Here is a 22,996-nt window from a genome sequence, read left to right on the forward strand (position 1 = left end):
TGAAGGGGTAAAATGGCTTCAGTAAAATGAAGGTGTAAAATTTTCTTCATTTATAGTACTTTGAAAATGTGAAACTGTCTTCAGTAGATAGCACGTTGACACACATTATGTTAATACATGTATTGGCAAAATAACTGGGTAAATGGAATGCCATGCTGTGTGTTGTTTGTTTGTTTTGTGTTTTGATTTTTCTTTTGTTATGTAATATGATAGATAGCCAGAAAACAGCATAAAAATATCTTTAGTAGACAGTAACGTAACGTAACGTAACGTTACGTTACGTTACGTTACGTTGTGTTGTGTTGTGTTGTGTTGTGTTGTGTTATGTTATGTACGATAGAATAGTTCTATAATTACGCAATATATTTCAGATGTACAGTTGTACACTATAAATTATTAGCATACTAAACATGCTAAATGTTATTTTTTGGCTTTTTAATATGACTACTTGTGACCAGATCGACAGAATCAATCCGAACCACAACCACCACCACCACCACCACCACTTGACCTCATCAAAACTGACTAAGATTTTGATATTAGAAGAAAGCTTGTATTTTTCTCATTATCCCGGTAAAATATGCACGAATAATATAATTTATGTGAATAATTTAAACGTGCTAAAAAGTGGTACCAACACCGGGAGTATGTACAATTGCATATCGTAACCCTGCTACGATAATTACCTGAGTCATTTTGTTCATGTAATTTTGAGAGCAAAGTACAAAATATGGTTCCAGCATGCATCAGTTACGTAATCACCTTAATTATTTCTGAATTCCCTTTAATATGTCTCATTATCATATTTGTTCTTGCCATGGATTCTTGCTTCATTATCACTATAACACTATAAGTATCGTTTATATATTCAAGTTCAAGTCATGTTACAAAAGCATCATTCAGCAAAAATGAATTCACAAGTTGTTGTTTGTTTCGCAAAGAAGTATACGCGTACAATATGGGTTGAATATTAACACATGGTATAGGGGTATGCTTAATAGTTGAATCGCCTACTAAGAAGCGACTGATAATCAACCAAAAAGATGCATCGTGACATCTAAACCCGGAAAGTATGAGCTATTTCAGCTTATTTCATTAGTTATTAAGCCATCGCCCATCGCCAGCAATTGTCCTGTATATTCAGATTTATAGATACAATCGACACAGATCTTTGTGACACCTGACTAATGGTCATAAGACGATGTACTTCATCAATTAAGATACCGTATATATGTAGTCTTTGCAGCCTTTGTACTCGCCATTAATGGTTTGATGCCATGGTTACAGAATATTTAAGATGGACGATAATTCACCAAATTGTCAGAATTTGACACCTATATTCTGCCTCTATTTTAGTGCTAGTTTGATGGGTTTTAAGCGCCATTTGACGAAAAATAATTATTGCAGCCATTTATAATCATTTATGACAACTGACATTTATTCACCCAATCATTAACATTTTACAACATTTTATTTGCTGATATTTTAGTGAGTGTTTGATGTTAGTTAAACGTCATTTCACAGCACCATCCACAAAAAATATTGCAAAAGAAAATAAAAATTGCAGAAATATCCAGCCATGTTTTGTCATCCATCTGAAAACAACAACAATATAAATACTACATACTTGACATTTAATATGGAATATTTTTCACAAAACTCCAAGACTGGTTTGGACGGAGTCTGCATAGACCGCACGGGCTAAATATTAATTGGGGTGTGTCGGGGGATAGTGTAAAATAATTGTTTGATAGAAAATGTGCTTTCCGTATGTTTACATTATGGTGCTCATAATGTTGCGAATTTGCCTAAAATGGCGGATTTAGGGAGGCTGAATTTAGGTTTGTGTGGGACACAATTTCAGACTTAATGCAACATGGTTCTGTTATTGTCAAATTTATAGGGGTTTGAGGTGATATTTCTTAAACTTCGTCAGCTACTGGTATTCATCACAGATGAAATACGCTTACAATGTACCAAGATTTTGAACAGGGGAGGAGCTTAAAATGGTGCTCTTATAAGCTGTACGTCCCTGAAAGTTTAAATGCCCCCCCTGGGGTCAAATGTTACAAACTTCGGCGGCACAAAAAAACAACTGTGTGGATTCCTGGTTGTCCAATGAACTCACACTGTTTCTTTGTGTACAGTAAGTGTATAACATTTGGCCACAGGGGACCATTCAAACTTTCTGAGTGCGTATCACTCTTAAGAGCCATATTTTCTACAGCTCCCCCCACTTTCAAAACGGGTAGATCACAGGTGTATTTCAGTTAAGACGAACACTTTTTGGTATTCAAGTTCAGTAAAATCGCCTCAAACCTCAATGCATTTGATAATATCAGAATAATGTTGCTCAAATTCGGAAATCTTACCCCCACAAAAATCAAACCGCCATGTTAGGCTAATTCACTACATTATGAGCGACATATTGTAAACTAATGGAAAGCACATGGGCGTGATACCATGTATGGTCTACCCAGAATTTACGTAGAAGTAGAAGTAGAAAGCACATGTTCAGTCATACAATTATTTTGCACCATCTCCCGACACATCTCAATTAATATTTAGCCCGTGCCGTTTATGCAGACCCCTACCAGACCAGTCTTCGAATTTTACGAAAAATTATTCCATATTAAATGTCAAGTCTGTAGTATCAAATAGGCTATACGGCAACATATAAGAATACTACAATCCCCAAGAGAGTAGTATTAGTATTAAGATTAAGGTTAGCTTTAAGGTTTGGATTAGGGTCAGGTAATTAGGGTTAGAGTAACGGAGGGACATATTTTGGAACTTTTTCCCCAAAATTGTTCCAAATTTTACTCAATTTAATATAGACATTTTGTGTTTTGGCACTGTCATAGGCCCAACATTGTTCAGGTCTCAGCTCACTGAATGGCCCTCATTTTTCAGGGGCTTCCCAAGCAATAACCTCCTTTTTTGCCTTCAGATCTCTCCCGAAAGACCCGTAGTTGAATCGCTGCCCTCCGTCACTTCGACAGTCGAACCCCGAGGTAAAAGTAGGAATGTTTGGCATGTTGACCGCTATTTCTAAAGTTACTTCATTCACATATCCATCGGAACACAAAGGCATGTATATTAAAAGAGTGCGCCTTAATTTAGTCTCACATGCAGGCAACAATAACACTTCTTCTTCCATTTCCTCTTTTTGTTCTCCTTTCCTCCTCCCTAGCTGTTTTATATTTCTCCTCCCTGTTTTATCAATTTCATCCTCCTCCTTCTCATCCTCCTCACCGTTCCTCCTCATCCCTTCTCCTCCTTCTCTTTCTTGTTGACACTCCGTTTTCCCTCATTTTCTTCTCCTTTTTTCCTCTTCTCTGTCACCTCTTCAATATTATTCTTATTCTCTTTCTCCTCCTGCTTCCGGGCCTGCTTCCTGCTTTCTGTTTATTCGTTTTCTTCTCTTCCTCATTTTGTATCTCCACACTTAATTTCAAGAATATAATTAAATAAAAGGCAACAGCAAAATACATAATGGGCGTGAAAGGAAAGCTATATGGATAATTGAATTGTTTCCCTATTTTCTGTATAAGAAAGTCAAGGTCAATCATTGGTAGTACTGATTCTTCACGTATTGTCCATTGTCCATTGTTTTTTGCTTCTTATCATGAAACAGCGACCAATTTCGACAATCGAATAGATTTTAAATCTCATGAATAGAGAGACTTGAAATTTGGAATCAAATATATAGAGAGACTGTTTTCGGGAAACCGACCCATACTGACCAATATCTTTAGTTTGGTCACATCACCCTGCGCATAAATTAGCTTAAATTAAAGGTGATCCGCACCATATATTACCGTGTGGATACTATCACATCTGAAGAAAGTGAGGGGGATTCTTCCTGGTTGATGGTATACGGGGGATGTGCCACCGTGTTGGGGTAACTTTTTAGCGATTTCGGTGTACCCAACAAACACGTTTTATAAACGTTTTAAACAAGTTATATTTTGGGTTTTGGTTTAGGTAAAATAATAACGTTTTAATAACATTAAATGTCGGGTTATATTAAGATAACGAAAACGTTTAAAAACATTTTGTATTAAAACACACTGCAACAATATTTGTAAATTGTTTTTAAAATATTATTCTAAACTATTTTATGCAAACAGTTTTTGACAAATATTTTGTCAACACTTGAATAGCATCATGGTAAAATATTTGCTGTTGGTTATTCATTTTATTAAAAATGTTTTTAATGTTATGAAAACGTTTTATACCCTTTATATAACCCGACATTTAAACGTTTTCTGACAACCTTTTATAACCTTTTGCGAATGATGTCGAAAACGTTTTGTGTTTGCTGGGTATCCAGTGGAGATTATCAGTGAAGGCCAATGCACTCAATTGGGCGCATTTGGTCAAAAGTGCCCCTAAAAGCGCCAAACTAGGGCAAATGTAGGTACTTTTTGGTATTTTTGTGAAAATATTGTATACTGATGGGTGGCACTCCAGCAAAAAGTAGTAGAAAGTCAGCATCCGAAAGTCTGCGTGGTACATCCCCGTACAAAATGTGTCGAAGACCCCCAGTCTTCAGCAGTGTGTCTTTGAAACAGCCAACAAAACCAGAGATACCCCACAACAGAACAACACGGGGTGCCACAGCTAGCAAATACCTTAGGGATGAAATCAAAACTCGACCGGGAATTGATCGCCGGTTCCGTCCGGTTTCCATTATTTAGAACAGTATAAACCGGACGGAAATGGACGGGACCGGCGGCGGTCAATCGCCGGTCGAGTTTTGATTTCATCCCTTACTCAACAGGCTTTTCAGAGATAATCAAAAACACTTCTAAGTCGTTGGGCATAGCTACCTCTAGCCTTCTATAACGATTTATGGTCCATGGAGCAAACTATAGTGCATATGAAAGACAAAACTCCAAAAGCCAAGCAATCTAACATTGTTTATGGACTCACTTGCTCTGAAACTTGCTGTGCGCAGTCTTGACAAAACGTCCTCTGTAGTCTGCATGCACCCAAAACTCTATGACCACCAATTCAAACCCGACGACATACTTGGTATCAATAATATGTAGAAAAATAATTATAATATATCAAATGACACCAATTACATCATGATCGCTTATTGCTTTTGAATGTTATGATAAAAATACTGTAGTATGTGAAGGTGTCGATCATTTCGGACGCCATCTTGGCAAGAATATACCAAGCAATTGTGTCATACGCAATAGGCAAGTGAATCGATGAGGTGTACTTAGTTTGTACGCATCATGGAACTCAAAAATTATAAAGCACGTTTTTGTAGATATGGCCTTCAATTATTTTTGAAAGCAACTCGTTGCTTTGGGTATCCTGCGATGAAAGTTGAACAAACTGCGGAGCAACAACGTCATGAACATGATGCCGGACGCTCTATATTTCCTATTGGTTGTCTTCTCAAGAGTAGACCCTCAAAGTGGTCAAAATTCTAATTTCAACACGATTGTCATGTCTATGTATTGCAGGATATTGACATTGTAATGAGTTTGCACAATATCTGAGATGAAATCTTGGGATCCCCATTTTTAATAATTGGTAAATCAGTCGGCTTTCAGGATTTAAGGATTCAGAAAATGAATAGTTTGACATATCTAGGACGTGCCGTTCTTGGGTTATTAACGAAAAGGTTAAAGGTCACGTTTTTGGTTCTATGAGGGTCAAAACATTATAGTGCTCCGATTTGACATTTTAGTGCTCCGATATTTAGTGTTCCGATTTAACAAAAAGTGGTGTCAAAATGTTAGAATATTGTCAATATTAGAATAAGGATAGGATTGCACAATTTAGGATGTTTCGTTAACTACGTAATGCATTTTAAATACAGTAACATGCATACCTGTTACAGTATTTTGTCAAGTTCATATGCCTTGGTGATATCACATACGGATTATAGTGACTGGTTCTACACTTGAGTTGCTTCAGCGTAATTGATTGATATTTTAGCCATGGCAACGCGTTGCACTAAACATGCTAAATATGGGTATGAACATTTATATCATTAAATCATTTAGTTTAATCTAACAATGATAAAGATCATTATGTATAGGAAAATAACGATCTGGTTCACCAATATTGAATTTTAAAATCAAAAGTTGTTCCCACCATATGTTAAAAACATACTTACTCACAAGGCAATTTGTGATCATTGTTCTTAATTTGTATATTTTGGTGCGGAAATATTGAATAAATTTTCATGACTATAACTATACTCTCAGTCAGGTCATTGGCCAAATATATACACGTAGGTACAACATAATGTATAAATTTAGCCTATTCCAATATTACATTGTAATAAGTATGCCTTATTTGACAAGAGAAATCAGCAGTAAAATCCCATGCAATTATTGCATGACTTACTCGATAGCGCTTTCTCTCCTCTGTAACCATGGTAACGGTTCAATTTGAGAAAAAATGGCAGACTATATTGATCTTCGTGTAAAAGTGATTTTACATAAAATGCTTAACAAAAATACGATAGGGAGTAGGAAATGAGCTAAGCTTATATAACTGATTCACAGTTCGGATTGCTTTCAAGCCATAACATACCGTACAATTTCGCCAAAATATATACAATTCTTTGCCAAATATTTTAAAATAATATTAATAACAACTGTCAGGAAACTGTTCTTGACATGAGGTAAAACAAAAGAAACCCCACTTACTGTCTTGGCCACTTTCTTATTGTGGATTGTTTTTGGGGTTTGCTATGTAGGCCTAGTTGTAACACAACAAACATGGCTGGTCTGAGTAAATCGGGACATGTGCTAATATGTAACATTACAAATAATTTGTATGCCAAAAATATTTCATTTCAAAAGATCGTACGTAGCTGTAAATCTTAAAATACTTTTTAATCTGGACAGATAATGAACACATTTTTTATAATTTACAATCAAAGTTACAAAGGGAAAGGTCGTTTTTCGCCAAGACAGAGCAAAATCAATGGTGTGTCTTATCAGTCAGTCATTGTTTCCGACATTATTCTCTAACGGTTAGAAAAAGTTACCAGAGAACGTTTTTAAAATGTCGGGTTATGTAAAGGGCATATAAAGGGTATAAAAGATTTTCATAACAATCAAATCATTTTTTGAAAACTTACTGCAAAATAATCTAACATAATGGTATTTAAGTGCTGACATAATATTTAGCAAAATGTTTGCCAAAACTATTGTACAAAAACAATTTGACAACATTTAAAACATGTTGTTGCAGTGTGTTTTGTCTATGGTTTTATTCAAAACGTTTTAAAACGTTTTCACGACCTTTATAAAACCCGACATTTAATTTTATTAAAACGCTTTTACCCAATCCCAAAACCCAATTATGCAATTTTTCTTAATTTCGTTTTAAAAACGTTTCGTGTTTGCTGGGGAGTCAATTGATCCATCGCATTATCTACCTACAATTATGAAAGACATATCTTTCCTACACTTGAGTGATGCTATTTTCAACCAAATAGCTTTCAATATTATGCCTCAGTTTAAGATTAGTCAAGAATGGCCTATTGCGTATTTTTAGATGAAGATAAGCAACACATGTATACACGCTTTCCACTGTAGATAGAACTCGTTCCTATTTTGGTTTACGTTGCCTTAGCAACGGAAATATTATTAAACGACGCGGCGAACCAAGCTTGGTTGCTATTGATACTGATGTACCTAGGATCTGCATCATGATGTCAATTCAATGAATTCATACGCTGTGAAAAAGCCTGAAATATTGTCACTAAATGTTTTAAAAAAGGGTTGAAAGTGACAATCTATTCTTAGTCTGAGCCATCGTTTCTGAGGAAGGGGCCTGTAGCAACCTCCACCCCGTATTTGTTTTTGCAAAAACAAAGGTTTAGAGTCCGCTGAGTGCACCAAATCCGCGTAACTTACTAGTTTAGTAGCTTACTTCTTTAGTAACTACTCCGCAACTGCCGCGTATCTTACTAAACTAGTATTTTTGGGACTTGCGCTGAAGCGTATCTGGCGAGTAACTACTTCTTTAGTATCTTCGTTAATGGAGCAAAAAATCCCAATCAGCACATTTAATATCACGTTTTTAACCACGCGGTCAATTGTTATTCAATTTCAACAATAGACAGTGTTATGTCACTAAATACCCCGGTACAAACAAAATACCATCACTGTGTTTAGCGTACTATGTAGTAGCAGGACTATATAGGCTTATGATTATGATCTCTCTGTTGGCAGCCCATGACAGAAGGGTTAACACGCCGGGGGTGGGGAGTGGGACTCAGCAGTGTAGTTTTAGTAAAAATCCTTTCGGGGTCAAAGTAGTTTACATGCTCAGTCGCGTATCAGAGTCATTTGTATAGGAGGGGGAAAAGACCAAAAAATGGTGGCTATATGTGTTATTGTGATAATTGCTAAAATCAATTGTAGGCCTACACCATTTTAGCCCCAAGTTAAGGTGATATTGTTTGTTTTCTATGCCAAAATTCATTTATTTTGCCCAAATAAGGGTAAAATTGTGTGTTTACAGGGCCATTTTCAATTTTACACTGGGGTCAGGGGGTAAAATATTTAGGGTGTTGGTTTTAGGTCTCATTTTGGGGCTTCTTGTATAATAATGGCTCCCCAATTTTAGTATAAAGGTTTGTATTTCTCTAAAACATCACAAAAAGCGCAAGTTTTTAAAAATGATATTTGGTAACAATGTCGCAAAATGTTTTCAATTTGGGCAAAATATCTGACAATTGTGGGCCTACGTGTACTCTATTCAAACATTAACCAGATGCTCTCTAAATTCCAGGGACTTATTAGAAGGACAAGGTGTGCCCTGTAACCAGGCGAACCGGGAATGGAATAAACAAGAGGATAGAGGGGCATATAATTCCTGAAGGGCCAGGAAATATACTTAAAATAAATCCTATCCAGTCGGATTGGGATATAGCATATGGATCTGCCGTTATCAGGTTAAAATAAGAGATTATTATGAGGAAAAAATCCAGCCGTGTGAAGCACAAAACTTGCAAATATTCCTAATTCCTAAACTTGGGGAGATCCTAAAAAAAGATCATTTATATGTAGGCCTATACGGTATTAGAGATAGGAGATATCCTGAGTTTTGAAAACATGTTTCCCCAGATATTAAAATATTTATATAGATTCGAATTCGAATTATTACTCAGTGTAGTAAATAGAATGCAATTGGGGACCGTTCACAAACACTTGTTAGGGGGGCTGATGCAAAGGGGGTCCTTAAATATTTTGACCCTCCTAAGGGGGGCCCTGAAAAAATGACCACAAATTTTCCTGGGAAAATTGAGTTTATAAGCTTTTCTATGGGGTTGACCCATAATTTTCATGTCAAAAATGGGAGGGGGGTGCTGAAATTTTTGAGATCTCAAATGGGGGGCCCCGAAAAAATTTCGCAATGATTTTTTTTGCATCAGGCTCCCCCTATCAAGTGTTTGTGTACGGCCCTTGTCATTTGTAAGCCATAAAATAATCGCATAAAGCAATGGGACTTTGACTCTATTGTGGTAGGCCTACTATAATTAATAAATTATGCTATCTACTGGATACAAAATAATGGAATCCAACATGCATTCGCTAATCACGTAGGCCTATATTATGTGACACGTCACAGGGAATGAATGATTGATTGATTGATAGATTGATTGAAGAGCGTTTATACTAATTAACGATGATCTATCTTGTCTTGTTCTCCCTTTCAGATAATGTTCCGTCCGTAGGCCTACACGAAAGGTTTGCGGTGGGTATACGAGACGCTTCACACGCAGAATACGCTCTAATCATGCTAATGCAAAATATTTACTTTCAAAATCTCATCAATATCAATGATTTTCTCCTCTATCTATGCATCGTTTAGCTTACTCGCCAACTTACTCCTCCAACGATGAAGAGTGGGTTGCCGAGTAAATAACAATAGCTGCGGCGTAACTTTACTAGTTTAGTAACTTACGCACATTTGGAAGTCACAAAATTCTGAGATACTCGCCAACTTACTCCGCAAAGATGAAGAGTAAGTTACCGAGTATAATAACAATAGAACTTACTAGTCTAGTAAGTTACGCCGATTTGGAAGTCTCAAAATGCGAGATACTCGCCAACTTACTAAACTAGTAGCTTACTCCGAAGTTACGCGGATTTGGTGCACTCAGCGGTTAGAGTTTATGTCCCCTAGAACAAACTTCTTTACCATTACACTACACCGCCCCAAAATTTAAGATCTGTAAATGTCCTGTTTGTACTTTAAAGCCCGTTTTTGACAATTTTCGTCAATTTTGACCATGTTCGTCAAAGTGTTGCCTTTCGTCTTTGTCCCTAGCACCTGGCTACGCCACTGCCTGATGATGCTCCAGTGTATCGAGGATGGTCCCACGATTAACCAAAGTTATTTGGTAGAGTATAAACACGAGCGATCAGACGGGAAAATAAAACGTGGTCATTTCACACGACTTTACCATGCTTACGTGCATCACACATTCAGTCCATACTCGCTCTCCCAGCTTTTCTCCGGTTTGCACATAAAAATGTGCCTTTTGTCCTATATATATTGGTGTGACCTGTTTCGTCATGAATATGATTGATGGGAAAGTTGGAAGTTGCGTAAAATGTTGTGAGCAACCGATAAGCGGCAAGAGTCTAAACACACGGAAACAATTAATTGTATAATATTGTATATAAACATCTCAAAAAAGTAACTAACCCCCCGTAAATAATGGCCATTATTCAAAAAGGGGCTATTGTATTACAAATCTGTAAAATGCGTTGGAAGCAGAATTTATTTCTGCGTATTTTGACACCTCATTTGATACAATAGCACAGAAAACAATAAAAACACCGGTCAATTTAATGTAGTGAGGTCCAGATTTGAAAGTTGCACTTACATACAAATGTGTACAATACAAAAGCACCCAGATATCATTACACAGATTTCCTTCCATAACACTGAATGCAAAATCAATACAATTTACTGCAACTTTCAAATCTTGGGTTACATTGATTTAAATGTACGATGTGACGTCAATATTTAGTGAATTGCTGCAAATGAGGTGTCAAAATGTGCAGAAATAAATTCAGCTTCCAACGCATTTTACAGATTTGTAATACAATCACCCGTTTTTGAATAGTGGTTATTATTTAAGGGGGTTAGTTACTTTTGAGATGTTTATTTTCTGATTTACATTGCTTTTTGTAATCATTTGTACTTGTATCTGTAATATTAACTATACCAGTTTGTTTGGTGAATGTTAATAAAATATTGATTGATTGATTGATTGATTGATTGATTGATTGATTGATTGATTGATTGATTAACATTTAATGTCCTGATTGTGGAATATTAATCAAATAACAGAAAGCTTAATTTGGAGATTTCAATCAGAAAAAAGGATATTAGATATGGTATTGCCATTACCAAAAAAATGAAAAAACAAAACAGAAACAAAAACAAGTCGCCATTATGATCCCAAAATTACGAAGTTGCAAATAAAATGTTTCCATCTCGAAATTGATTAGCTTTCATATCAATTCATTCATACTACAATAATTTATAACAAATATTTGCTCTTCATTTTGTTCATTTTCAATGACTCATAGAAGTATACACATGCTTCCGAGAAATTAAAAGCTTTTTGACAAATGTAATCAGTGTCAAGTACTACGAAATGATTGATTGAATTACAGGGCGCAGTCGCAAGTACGGGGATCATGCGTCAGTCATGTCATGTGATTGTCCTTGTTTACTGTTTTGTTTTATTTGCTTCTTTTTTTATACAGGAAAATTGCTTATTAGGCCGTGTAAAATTAATATTTTGGTTCTCGTCCCTCCCTCCTCTATTTCTGGGATTTGTCAGATTTTTTTTTTTTTTTTTTAGATTTTTCAATTTTTTTAGACTTTGGAATGATTTATGAAATCTTCATACATATAAATAAGTTTATTAGAGAACAAGCATCACTTCCAAGTCTTTTTGTGGTACTCTAGGGGGTTTATCCCTCAGAATCTCACATTTGAAAAAAAAAAGGGCCTCATCGTTTCCTCGAGCACTGTTGGAGAAGACCGAAAACTACTGACAATGCCAAATTCACAAAGAAAAAAAAAAAAAAAAAAAAACACCTCCCTCCCTCATCAATTCATGAAAATCCTCTGGACGAGAACCAAAACATTAATTTTATACGGCCTTATCGCGTCACCACCGTGTTCTTTGAATCACCGATATTCTGTAGGTGTCAACGCAATATTTACACGAAGCGTAGGCCTAATATTTATTCGTGAGGTATATTTCAAAACTTGTGGGAAAATGCCTTTTGTTTTATCAGATTCGGTTATACTCCATGAACATGAGGTCTGATTGAAGATATCGATTTGTTAGCATGCTTCGGCATAGGCCTATAAGTTAATTACAACAAGGTTAACCATATAATAATTTTGTAACATCCCTTATCAATACATCTTTTACAAAATGATAACAATGTATATCGGCATAATCCCCCCCCCCATTTTGACGTCACAATAGATGTCATTTTTGTAGGATGCACTGTACATTTTATTGTGAAATTTCATTGTACAAAATTCCACATAGCCCCCGCATGAAAAGTATTTAGTTATCTTTGTAATCACTCAAAAAGCATTTTGTGTGAATTTTACATCCGAACTAGGTGCTATTAAATCTTTATGAGCCTTTTTATTTTACATGTAAAGTCTATGGGGGTGACGATTAGAAATGGACGGCAATATTGAAAAACCCTCATTTTGGGCCATTTTAGACACTAAAATGTCCATAAAAAAAGAACAGCACTTAGTTCGGATGTAAAATTCACACACAATGCTACCTGAGTGAGTACAAACATAACTAAATACATTTCATTCGGGGGCTATAGCAAAAACACAAAATGTCCTATACCTTAATGGTTATGGAACAAAGGTGTGCACCGACACACGTGGAAGGTAGGGCGTATAAAATACTTTTTTTTACGCCACACGGCATAAGAAGGAATTTGCCATTAATTTGGGTGTACTGTATCTTGGATCAATTCTCTACCAATCATGAAATATTTGCCCACCTTGTATAGACCATGAACCCAAACTGGGTGCTATACCGTGACGACATTGGGCTACAAGTATACAAGTTCCCAAGTTGGCAATAGGGATCTGCTTTATTTGCATATTCATGACTTGTGATGGCGTTCAAGATGTGGCTATTTTCAGAAAAAGAGATGAGATTCTGCTTGAATAATTTAGGCAGATATGAATTGCGGTGGATGTTTTGTTTATGCGTGAAATTTGCTGTAATCAAGAAAATCTGGCAAATGACTCCATTTCACCGAAATTTTCAGTCACGATTGATACCTGACACATTCAAATTGATTACATTTTGACGAAAATGGGAAAATTCTTTGGAATTCACACATGGCAAAAAATACCTCGATTTTATTTTGTTTTGTTTTAGTTTGTTCTGTTTGTATATTGATTTGATTTGATTTGATTTCATTTCATTTCATTTCATTTCATTTCATTTCATTTTCATTTTCATTTTCATTTTCATTTTCATTTTCATTTTCATTTTCATTTTCATTTTCATTTTCATTTTCATTTTCATTTTCATTTTCATTTTCATTTTCATTTTCATTTTCATTTTCATTTTCATTTTCATTTTCATTTTCATTTTCATTTTCATTTTCATTTTCATTTTCATTTTCATTTTCATTTTCATTTCATTTCATTTCATTTCATTTCATTTCATTTAAATTGAATTTCAGTTAATGTTTCAAAGCTTGATTAATTTGTTCTCCGAAACATTTTTAGCCTGGTTGTTCAAACATGTAAAATGCTCCAAACATGTAAATGCTACCACGACTCCAAATTGTTTATAGTTATATTTTAGCTTGTTTATTCGTGTTTCCATGACGACGATATTGATAATAGAGACTTTGATGAATTTGTTTAATCTAATTAATGGATTATTAAGACTTGGCGTAATTAATCAAAATTATTATTTTGATTAAAAAAACAAATATCATCCAAATTATGGTTAGAAGTAGGCCTATACACGTATCTATCATAATTTTGACAAATGAAAGCAAGTGTATGTATGTGCGTTTTGAGTGGAAGTTAACATAATAATTAACAAAATAATTTGGTGGTTTTTTTTTTGGGGGGGGGTTCTGTTTTTTTTCTTTCTAATAATGGTTCTCCAACACTAAAAGGGACAAACGATATTCTGTCGGTATCAAATCCAGGAAACATGGCCGCATCGCTACTTCATACACACTACCGGTTACATGCGTTTTGAATTGTTGCTCTCTCTCTCTCTCTCTCTCTCTCTCTCTCTCTCGTTGTAAAATAGATTAATCCAAAAGAAAGAAATATCATTTTTGTCGAGATTGAATTTCACTCTCACTCTTTTGTTAATGAATATCACTCTTTAAGAGCAAGCTTCACTCTGAAAACAGTACGAAAAATTATTAATTCATTCTTATCCTTCTTATCCTTCACTCTTTAAACTTCAGTCCGTTGGGTTCATCTACATGTATGTGTTACCCCTTTTTAGAATGAAAATCCTCTTAATGCTCTCTTGTCAATTTAGAGAGTGTCGCAAGATACATTTCTATAAACCGTTGTCATTTTCAGACCCATTATTTTTGTACAAACCGCGAAAGAATTAAGGTAACAGTTATGTCCACCCCTGCATATTCTAAACAATTATCAAATCTGTTTAAAATAAAACCAGCGGACAACACCTATCTGTACCATTTATTTCTGATGTTAAAAGACGTTATTTTGTTGAAAGGACGGTGTTGGTTTTATTCTTCAAGAACGTTTTGTGTAAAAAAAATTAAAAAAATAAGCAAATTACAACTTTTGAATTTGCCTCTTGCTTGGGATTTTGGATCATCGTGTCTTATTTCTTGACCGACTTCAACGAATGAGGTCTTAAATTTAGCTAAAAGATGCAGCTATTGGCTGCTGGTTCTAATAATAACATATTATGAGGATATACATGGTGAAAATAACTAATTCTTTCGCGGTCTGTATTATAATTGCTTTCACAACAATAGATGAATCTTCATCGATATAGGACGTTCATTAGAGAATGACTTGACGCAATTAGAACGCTGCTATTCATTTTGCATACTTCATTAGAGGAACAGAATAGCATTATTAATGGAAGAGATATGATGGTACAAGGTCATTGTGTTGATTTTTTAATAAAGTAACAACTAGTTGTTGGGAGGTAATAATTATAATAAATCACGGAAGGACATTGCACCTAAAATGAATTCATTAATACACAGATAGTCACATGCATTCTAGCGCTTTCTCAGACCTTTTCTATCTGTCTGCTGTTATTTTTTTTCTTGCATTTTTTAGAAATAAGATAAAATATTTCATGGGCATTAATAAAACCTTATTGTATGAGCATTAATGAAAACAGTACCAAACATAGAAGATTGCCATTCAATATTCTTATTTTGCTCGTGTTTCTCAAGAAAAACAATATATTGAAGTAGTTTCAAGCAAGGACAGTGACGAAGGGAATCAATTTGCCTTATAATTATACAGTACCTACTATATACAGGGTATATGATTGTAATGCATGGGTGGGCGTTTTCCTTAATGCGAGCGTAAGTCATCAAATTGAAACATACACATATCTACACATTGTATATGATGTGATGTAAAACTTGATGTAATATTAGATTTATACGATTTTTAAGTATTTTAATGCGTCCCTTTTACACGTAAGAGATAGGATTATCCCCCATGTTTGACGAGGGTGGCCTTTATAAACAACACTCTTTCAATAACTATAACAATATAGGCTATATAACAATATATTTATATATATTTTATATATTTATATTCAACGAACAGACCTTCCAGAATAGGTTGTCGTTACTCTGAGTTTCATTAGTTGAGTGTACAAAATTCAATCAAAAATTATTTCACTCGGACTCACTCCACCCGGAAAGAAATAAAGTCATTGCTTTATATAATAACAGCTTATAACCCTGAAAACATCTAATATTGGATTCCCCTACAGGTTTCTGAATGAAATGAATTCAAAAATCGACAGGTACCACTGAATCATTTTGAAACGATGGCATAACGTTTTCGATTTATCGATTAAGATCATCTGTTTTGTTTGAAGTGTTTCAATGAGATAATGTTTGATCTCATAATTAACGGTAATTACCTATGCCGCCAGTGTTGTTTTAATGTGTACTCTAAGCAATCATTTAAGACGACTTGAAACACGTTAGTTTTATGGAATATAAACATCAAATTATTAACAAAGAGTGATTATGTAATGGTGGCGCAAGTAAATGCCAACATTAATTTTCTGTTTGTATTATAGTTAATTAAGGGCTCGGATAGCGCCCGGAATAGCGACGTTTTCACGTATTTTTTGTGGGACTTTAGAGCACATCAGACATATCGAATTGCATTTTGAAAACGAGGAAAATAATTTTGATTTTTTTGAAATTTGCGATGTACACATTTTAAGGCAAATGATTAAAAAGTGATATTTTTGAAATTTAATAGCCCTCGAAGTAAAATGTATAAATCTAATGATATGAGCTTAAAGTGTATGTAGCTGGGATAAAAAGCCGTCCATCATATGAAATTGGGACCTTTCGTATTGAAGATATAGATTTTTTCATACTATAAACACCGGCCGTCCGGTTGCGGCCGTATTTGCAATGTACCGTACAATCCGTACATCGATATCCTTCTGAACAGTTGCATATTATATTGGCGCAATCTATACAGTTATTACGATATTGTTGGAAATAGTACATACAGTGCTTTTCAGTTATGACCTTATCTCTATACTACGAAGGTCAGAGTAGATGCGGGAAATTTGATTCAGTAAACAGCACGGGTTGTGGTATACATTAGAGAATGAATTTGGAGAAAACCTGATAATTACAAACACTCGCTGAGCAGCAAGACCTTCCTCTAACATGTCTAAGCTTTTAATCCGATAAGCTGATTATCTATTTGTTTTCATGAATTGGAAGACATTCTTTGATGTATTACTGAGCTCAATCATCTGAAATTACTGGAGCGTGAGCCACCCAGGCTGGTGGCTCAGCATAGTATTTTAGTAACCGAAGGTTTTCTCCAAATTCGTTTCCTAATGAAATACAAGAACAGCTGTCGTAAACTTCGTATATTTACTACAGACACGCTTAGTCTGACTAGAAGACAATATTAATCAGATTAAACATATTCAGTTCTGAGATATCTGGCATAGATACGGGATTGTGAGATATTAAGATAAATTTGCAGTTTTTTACCCATATGAAGCCAAAATGTTGACCTTAATTTTGTGACTCCTTATTACCAGAGGAATAGACCAAACCAAATCAGAGAACTCTTTTGAATTTTGACTACTATGCCAATTTGATCCTGGAATTCTCGGAATGCACTGCATGGTCACCCGTTAGGTTCTGTACACCTCAGTTGCCAACATAAAGCCATAGGGCCATTCGGCCTGGATTGGGTCAGTGCATTTTCCTTCTATTTCTTTGCATTCTTAATTTTGTATAGATATTTTATAGTCGTCCACCATGTCCACATAAAAATTATCATTTTTTTTTCCACATTTTATTCTATTGCAGATATTGGTAACACAAAGCCGCCATCATGCATCAAGCATCATCAACCACCGCGCTCACTCCACCCGATCCTCCTTCTCCCACGGCGTCCGTGAGTGGGCTCACCAATCTACACCCAACCCCTATGGCTACAGATAAGTCAGCGTCACTTATCTCAGGAGTTAGCAGCATCCCATTACAACTCTTCAGTGAAGGTAATCGTCTTACTGCCAAGGAAAGGCAGTTCTTAGAGGCTGCAGAGCGTGGAGATAAAGCAACTGTTGAACGATGTCTACATCCACCAAATCCGGTCAATGTCAATGTCACTAACATTCTGGGCCGCAGTGCCCTTCAAATGGTTGTTGATAATGAGAACGTGGAGATAGTTGAACTTCTATTGAAACAAGACAGAGTAGAGATAGGAGATGCTTTATTATATGCAATTCGGGAAGGAGTGTATAAAATGGTAGAGATGATGGTCAATCATCCCAGTATAAGTCGTCAAATGCTGGGGGAAGGATGGAGCACCGCAAACCATAAAAAACGGCAAGAAAGTTCCGATTATTCGCATGATATTTCACCGGTAATCCTTGCCGCACATTGCAACCAATTTGAAATTTTACAACTTTTACTTACGAGAGGTGCAACGATCTCGAAACCTCACCCAGTTATATGCAATTGTGATACGTGTCAGGAAAAACAGAAAGAAGATAGTCTGCGGTACTCATTACATAGAATCAATACCTACAAGGCTCTGGCCTCTCCAGCATGGATATCGTTGACTAGTAGCGACCCAATACTGTCGGCATTCAAACTCAGCTGGGAATTGATGAGACTTGCTGTCAGAGAAAATGAATTTAAGGATATCTATACGGTGAGATTATTATTTCCATCGGTTATTTCATACTTAATATTGTCTTATTTAATCTTATTTTCTGGAAATTCGAAATTGCTCTGCGAATGGTTGAAAGGGGTTTTAAAATGAGCCATTATATTGTACTGGTTACAAGATACTTTAAATTAAGACGAGTCGGAGCGGTGCCTGAGCTAGCGGTGTTTGTACTCAAATAATGAGAAAAATAAAGCCCACACTCACAGGTAAAGGTATGGGTTCAATAGGTGAGATCCCTGGCTAACAATGTTCTTGAAGAGATGCAGAAGAAAGTGGGAAAGTGGGAGCACCACTCCTGGGAAATGGCTATCAAAAATGCCATATGGGAGACAAAAAAGATGGGGAGAAAAAGACAATTTGCTCGTGACGAAGAAATCACTGAATCCTTAGCATAATGTTTGCCATATTTAATTAATGTCTTTGTGTAGTTGAAGATGAGAAATGCAACAAAATGATAAGAAATCTAAATTTACAGATCTCCTTTTGTACATGTAATACATTCAGGAGTTTCAGTTTAGTATTAAAGTGGATGCACTATATGCGAATGAATACCTGGCCCTACTCGTGGATAGTACAGGTTCTCTCGATCGACACTACCCTATTATCATCAAGTCATCCGCATAGTGTATACTTCGTATTAACTTGTAACTGTTTTGTTCACTTGGCTGCGCTGCATTTGTACAATTTTGAGGGCTTAGTACAACATATCCCGGGTACAAACCCTCATTCTGGGTAATGTCATTCATAAACACAATTGTAAGTCTATTCATACACAACATATTTATAGAGCTAGTAATAGACCTTTTCAAGTCGATTCATTCCGATTAAACCCGAAGCATGAAATAAGTTCACGGCACTTGGTTTCTGAACTTTTCCGATCTTGATTTGAAATGGTCTATGGCTTTGTTGGAGCCTTCGATGTGTTGAATTGTAAGGTAAAAACATCAAACATGTTTTAAAGTGTTCTATTATTACCTAATTTTTATGATTCGTTATAGACTTTGAGCGATCAAGCAAAAACATATGCCGTAGATTTGTTGGATCAATGCCGAAGTTCAGAAGAAGTTATAGCAGTATTAAATAAGGACAGTGAGTCTGATGATGAGTTTCGGATGATGATGTGAATACTGGTAAACTGACATTGAGTCGACTGCAACTGGCTCTGAAATATGAACAGAAACAGGTAGATGATTAAAACAGAAATAGCGGTTTCTTTTTGAATAATTAATAATCCTTAAACACTCAGAACGCTAGTCAGTCGATGGCTATTGTTATACAAGACCAACTCAGACACTTAATTAGGCACTGGAAACGATCGAATTCGGTGTTGAAATTAGCAAAAATTTTAGTTATACCTTTTCCCTTCATAATTTATTCTCTCGGTCAAAATGAAAAGCAATAATTTTCATTTCTTAAGTAAATGTCAGAAAAAAATATAAATCTTGATGCTCTATACCCGGGGCTCTATACAATAGCCATCGACTGACTAGCGTTCTCAGTGTAAATGTTATCATCCAAAAACTATGGACAGTCTAACTTCCAACCAAGTATAAATTCGACAGGTTTAGTAATTTTAATACAAACATCAATTTACATTATTTTCCAAATATAACGATTGGCCATTATGAAAATTGAAGAAAACAATTGTCGGATGGTTTTTGGTATGTCCTTAGAGGAGAGGTGTTGTTTGGCACAACTCTTTACCATGGGCACCTTTGTTTCCAATGGACATTTTATTGTGAAATGTCATTGTACAAAGAATACATTAAAAAAAATTCCACATAGCCTCCGAATGAACCGAATGAAAGGTTATTAATTATCTTTGTTATCAGTCAAAAAGCATTTTGTGTGAATTTTACATCTGAACTAAGTGATATTAAATTTTTATGAGCCTTTTTTATTTTACATGTAAAGTCTATGAGGGTGATAATTAGAAATGGACGGCAATATTGAAAAACCCTCAATTTGGGCCATTTTTGACACTAAAATATCCATAAAAAAGAATAGCACTTAGTTCGGATGTAAAATTCACACACAATGCTACCTGAGTGAGTACAAACATAATTAAATACATTTCATTCGGGGGCTATAGCAAAAACAAAATGTCCTATACCTTAATGGTTATGGAACAAAGGTGTGGGGGATAGGGTTTCTTTCCGGATTTGTTATATATATATATATATATATATGCTTACAGCTACTCTTAGAGCATTAGAGTACTAAAGATATCCTTGTATCTTCTCTCCATAGTTCACAGCACACCCTCACACACAGCAATTATTATCGACCATCTGGTACGAAGGATTGCCTGGTTGGAGGGGGAGTAACTGGTTCCTCAAAGGCATCATTTGTGCCTCAGTTTTCATCCTCATGCCCTTCTTGGCTATATATTACCTTATTTTTCCACGCAGTCGTGTTGGTAGTATGCTCAGATCCCCTTTCATGAAGTTCATGAATCATAGTGCATCATTTGTTCAATTTTTGATACTACTGGTTTTAGCTTCAACCAGGGCTGTGGACCAAAGTGATTATAAGGAGGCAAACACAAGAGGAGAGCCACCTGGTAATGTGGAAATTATAGTTCTCATCTGGGCTTTTGGTAAGTTGGATACTTTGAATGACTGGTCGATCTATCAGTAACGCTTTTTTTTCTGCCGATTCATGTATCGCGATTGACAATATCTAATGTGTGTCAGTAGGAATGGGCGGATTCTGATTTCGTGAAGCACGTGTATTTGTATCGGATATTTAGCGCCTTATACATTGTAGGCATATAGCACATTGTCAAATACTGTCAATAATGTCATTTCTGTTTAATTATGTTCAAAATATATGCTTCCTTGTTCAGAATCAAGCTGCTCTTGACTAAATACAAGCGAGCCCCCGCGTATACGTAAGTTAGGTCAAAATCGGTGTAAGCATGTGAATGCTACAGCATATGTACAGGTCGACAGAAGAAGAAGAAAGAAGAATAAGATCCTGTACGATTAAAGATACGTTTGTGTAAAAACTATTCTATTTCTGAACCCCTTGAACGCGAGGAACAGCTTGCAGCGATTTTTACGAAAATCGGATCAACTTAAATTTCCCCCTGTATGAAATGCAAATTGACCATGGACCTGTGAGCCTCATAACTTGGTTGAATTATCTGATTATGTCCTATGCACAATTTTGTGATCCGTCAGGCAAATAATTTGACATGCTTTTTAGTGAATTTGCAGCATGTTTATTTTCGCCCCTGTATGATCATGTTGGGGTTTTAGATGGTCTTTTTAGGGTAACGGGTTTCAAATACAGCTTGGCAGACAAACTGTTTCGGAATTCAGCATACCCGAATTAAGCAAAATAATTTGGTAGCCAGCTTTTACACGAACATGCCGCTTGATGCTTAAATAAGCACATAATTATTATTTCCAAAATATAACCAGTCTATAAAACAGTGTGTTTTTGTGCATTCTAGCGTGAATTACAATCCTGGCGAAAAAGGTTGCCACATCAAAGCATTAATTGACCAACATCCTTCCCCGCTCCCTTTTACCGGCAATCATGGCGGAAATTCGTGCAGCATCGGTGTTAAAAGCACGCAATCACCAGAGCTAATAATGTGACAATTCAGCATTATCTTTGTATAATAGTTGGAAATGCACATTCAACTTACACTCTCCCCTTCCCCACCCCAGCCTCAGGCGGACTGTAATGATGACGATGCTGTCCAAATCAACATTACAATGGGGTGTTTCTGGCCTTGGTGATTGCGACTCTTAACTCATATAACAACTTCGAACAATAATTATACAGAAGCATTACTGAATCAGTTTTCCAATTTTTTTTGTACCTCATTAACTACAATTAGAATGTTTTAAACTGTGTACGTCTGTATGTATAAAAATTAGGATTGTTTCTTTATTAAGAAGGAACTTTTACTTCTGATTGACATTTGTAGGTATGGTATGGGGCGAGTGTAAACAGCTTTGGGACGAAGGCTTAAAAGCATACATACGACAGTGGTGGAATTGGTTAGATTTCATCATGTTGTCTCTGTACTTATGTACATTTGCTCTACGCATGGGAGCCATAATTGAGAAGCAGCGAAGTCCTGAAGATCCGGACGAGCCATGCGAGAAGTACGAGCCCGGTTGCCCAACTCGTGCAGATTGGAACTCGGCTGACCCTACTCTTATTGCTGAAGGGCTTTTTGCTGTTGCGAATGTATTCAGTTTTGCAAGGATCATATACCTATTTCAAGCCAATCCGTATTTAGGACCTCTTCAGATATCTCTTGGATGTATGTTGATAGATATAGCAAAATTCATGGTCATTTTCTTTTTGATATTGCTGTCATTTGCATGTGGAATGAATCAACTGTACTGGTACTATAATTACAATGCAAGTAAAGGTTTTGATAAAACGTGTAATGGAAGTGATTCGGAAGAAACCATTGGGTGTAAATTCGCTGAATTTAATGGGTAAGTTAATGTTATAAGTAAAGGTAAAACCAGGC

At 35.8% G+C, this 22,996-nt stretch overlaps 1 protein-coding gene across 1 annotated transcript in view; it reads left to right on the top strand.

The window, feature by feature from the left end:
* LOC140160970 (transient-receptor-potential-like protein) overlaps positions 1-22,996 on the top strand; it is a 33,530-nt gene that overhangs the window by 880 nt on the left and 9,654 nt on the right. Inside the window, 5 exon segments of the mRNA XM_072184327.1 lie at positions 17,628-18,477; positions 19,494-19,602; positions 19,605-19,678; positions 20,746-21,094; positions 22,439-22,961. Coding sequence (XP_072040428.1) covers positions 17,653-18,477; positions 19,494-19,602; positions 19,605-19,678; positions 20,746-21,094; positions 22,439-22,961 — 1,880 coding nt within the window. The 5' untranslated portion in view covers positions 17,628-17,652.

Source organism: Amphiura filiformis, chromosome 9 (genome assembly GCF_039555335.1).
Source record: "Amphiura filiformis chromosome 9, Afil_fr2py, whole genome shotgun sequence".
Lineage (NCBI taxonomy): Eukaryota > Metazoa > Echinodermata > Ophiuroidea > Amphilepidida > Amphiuridae > Amphiura > Amphiura filiformis.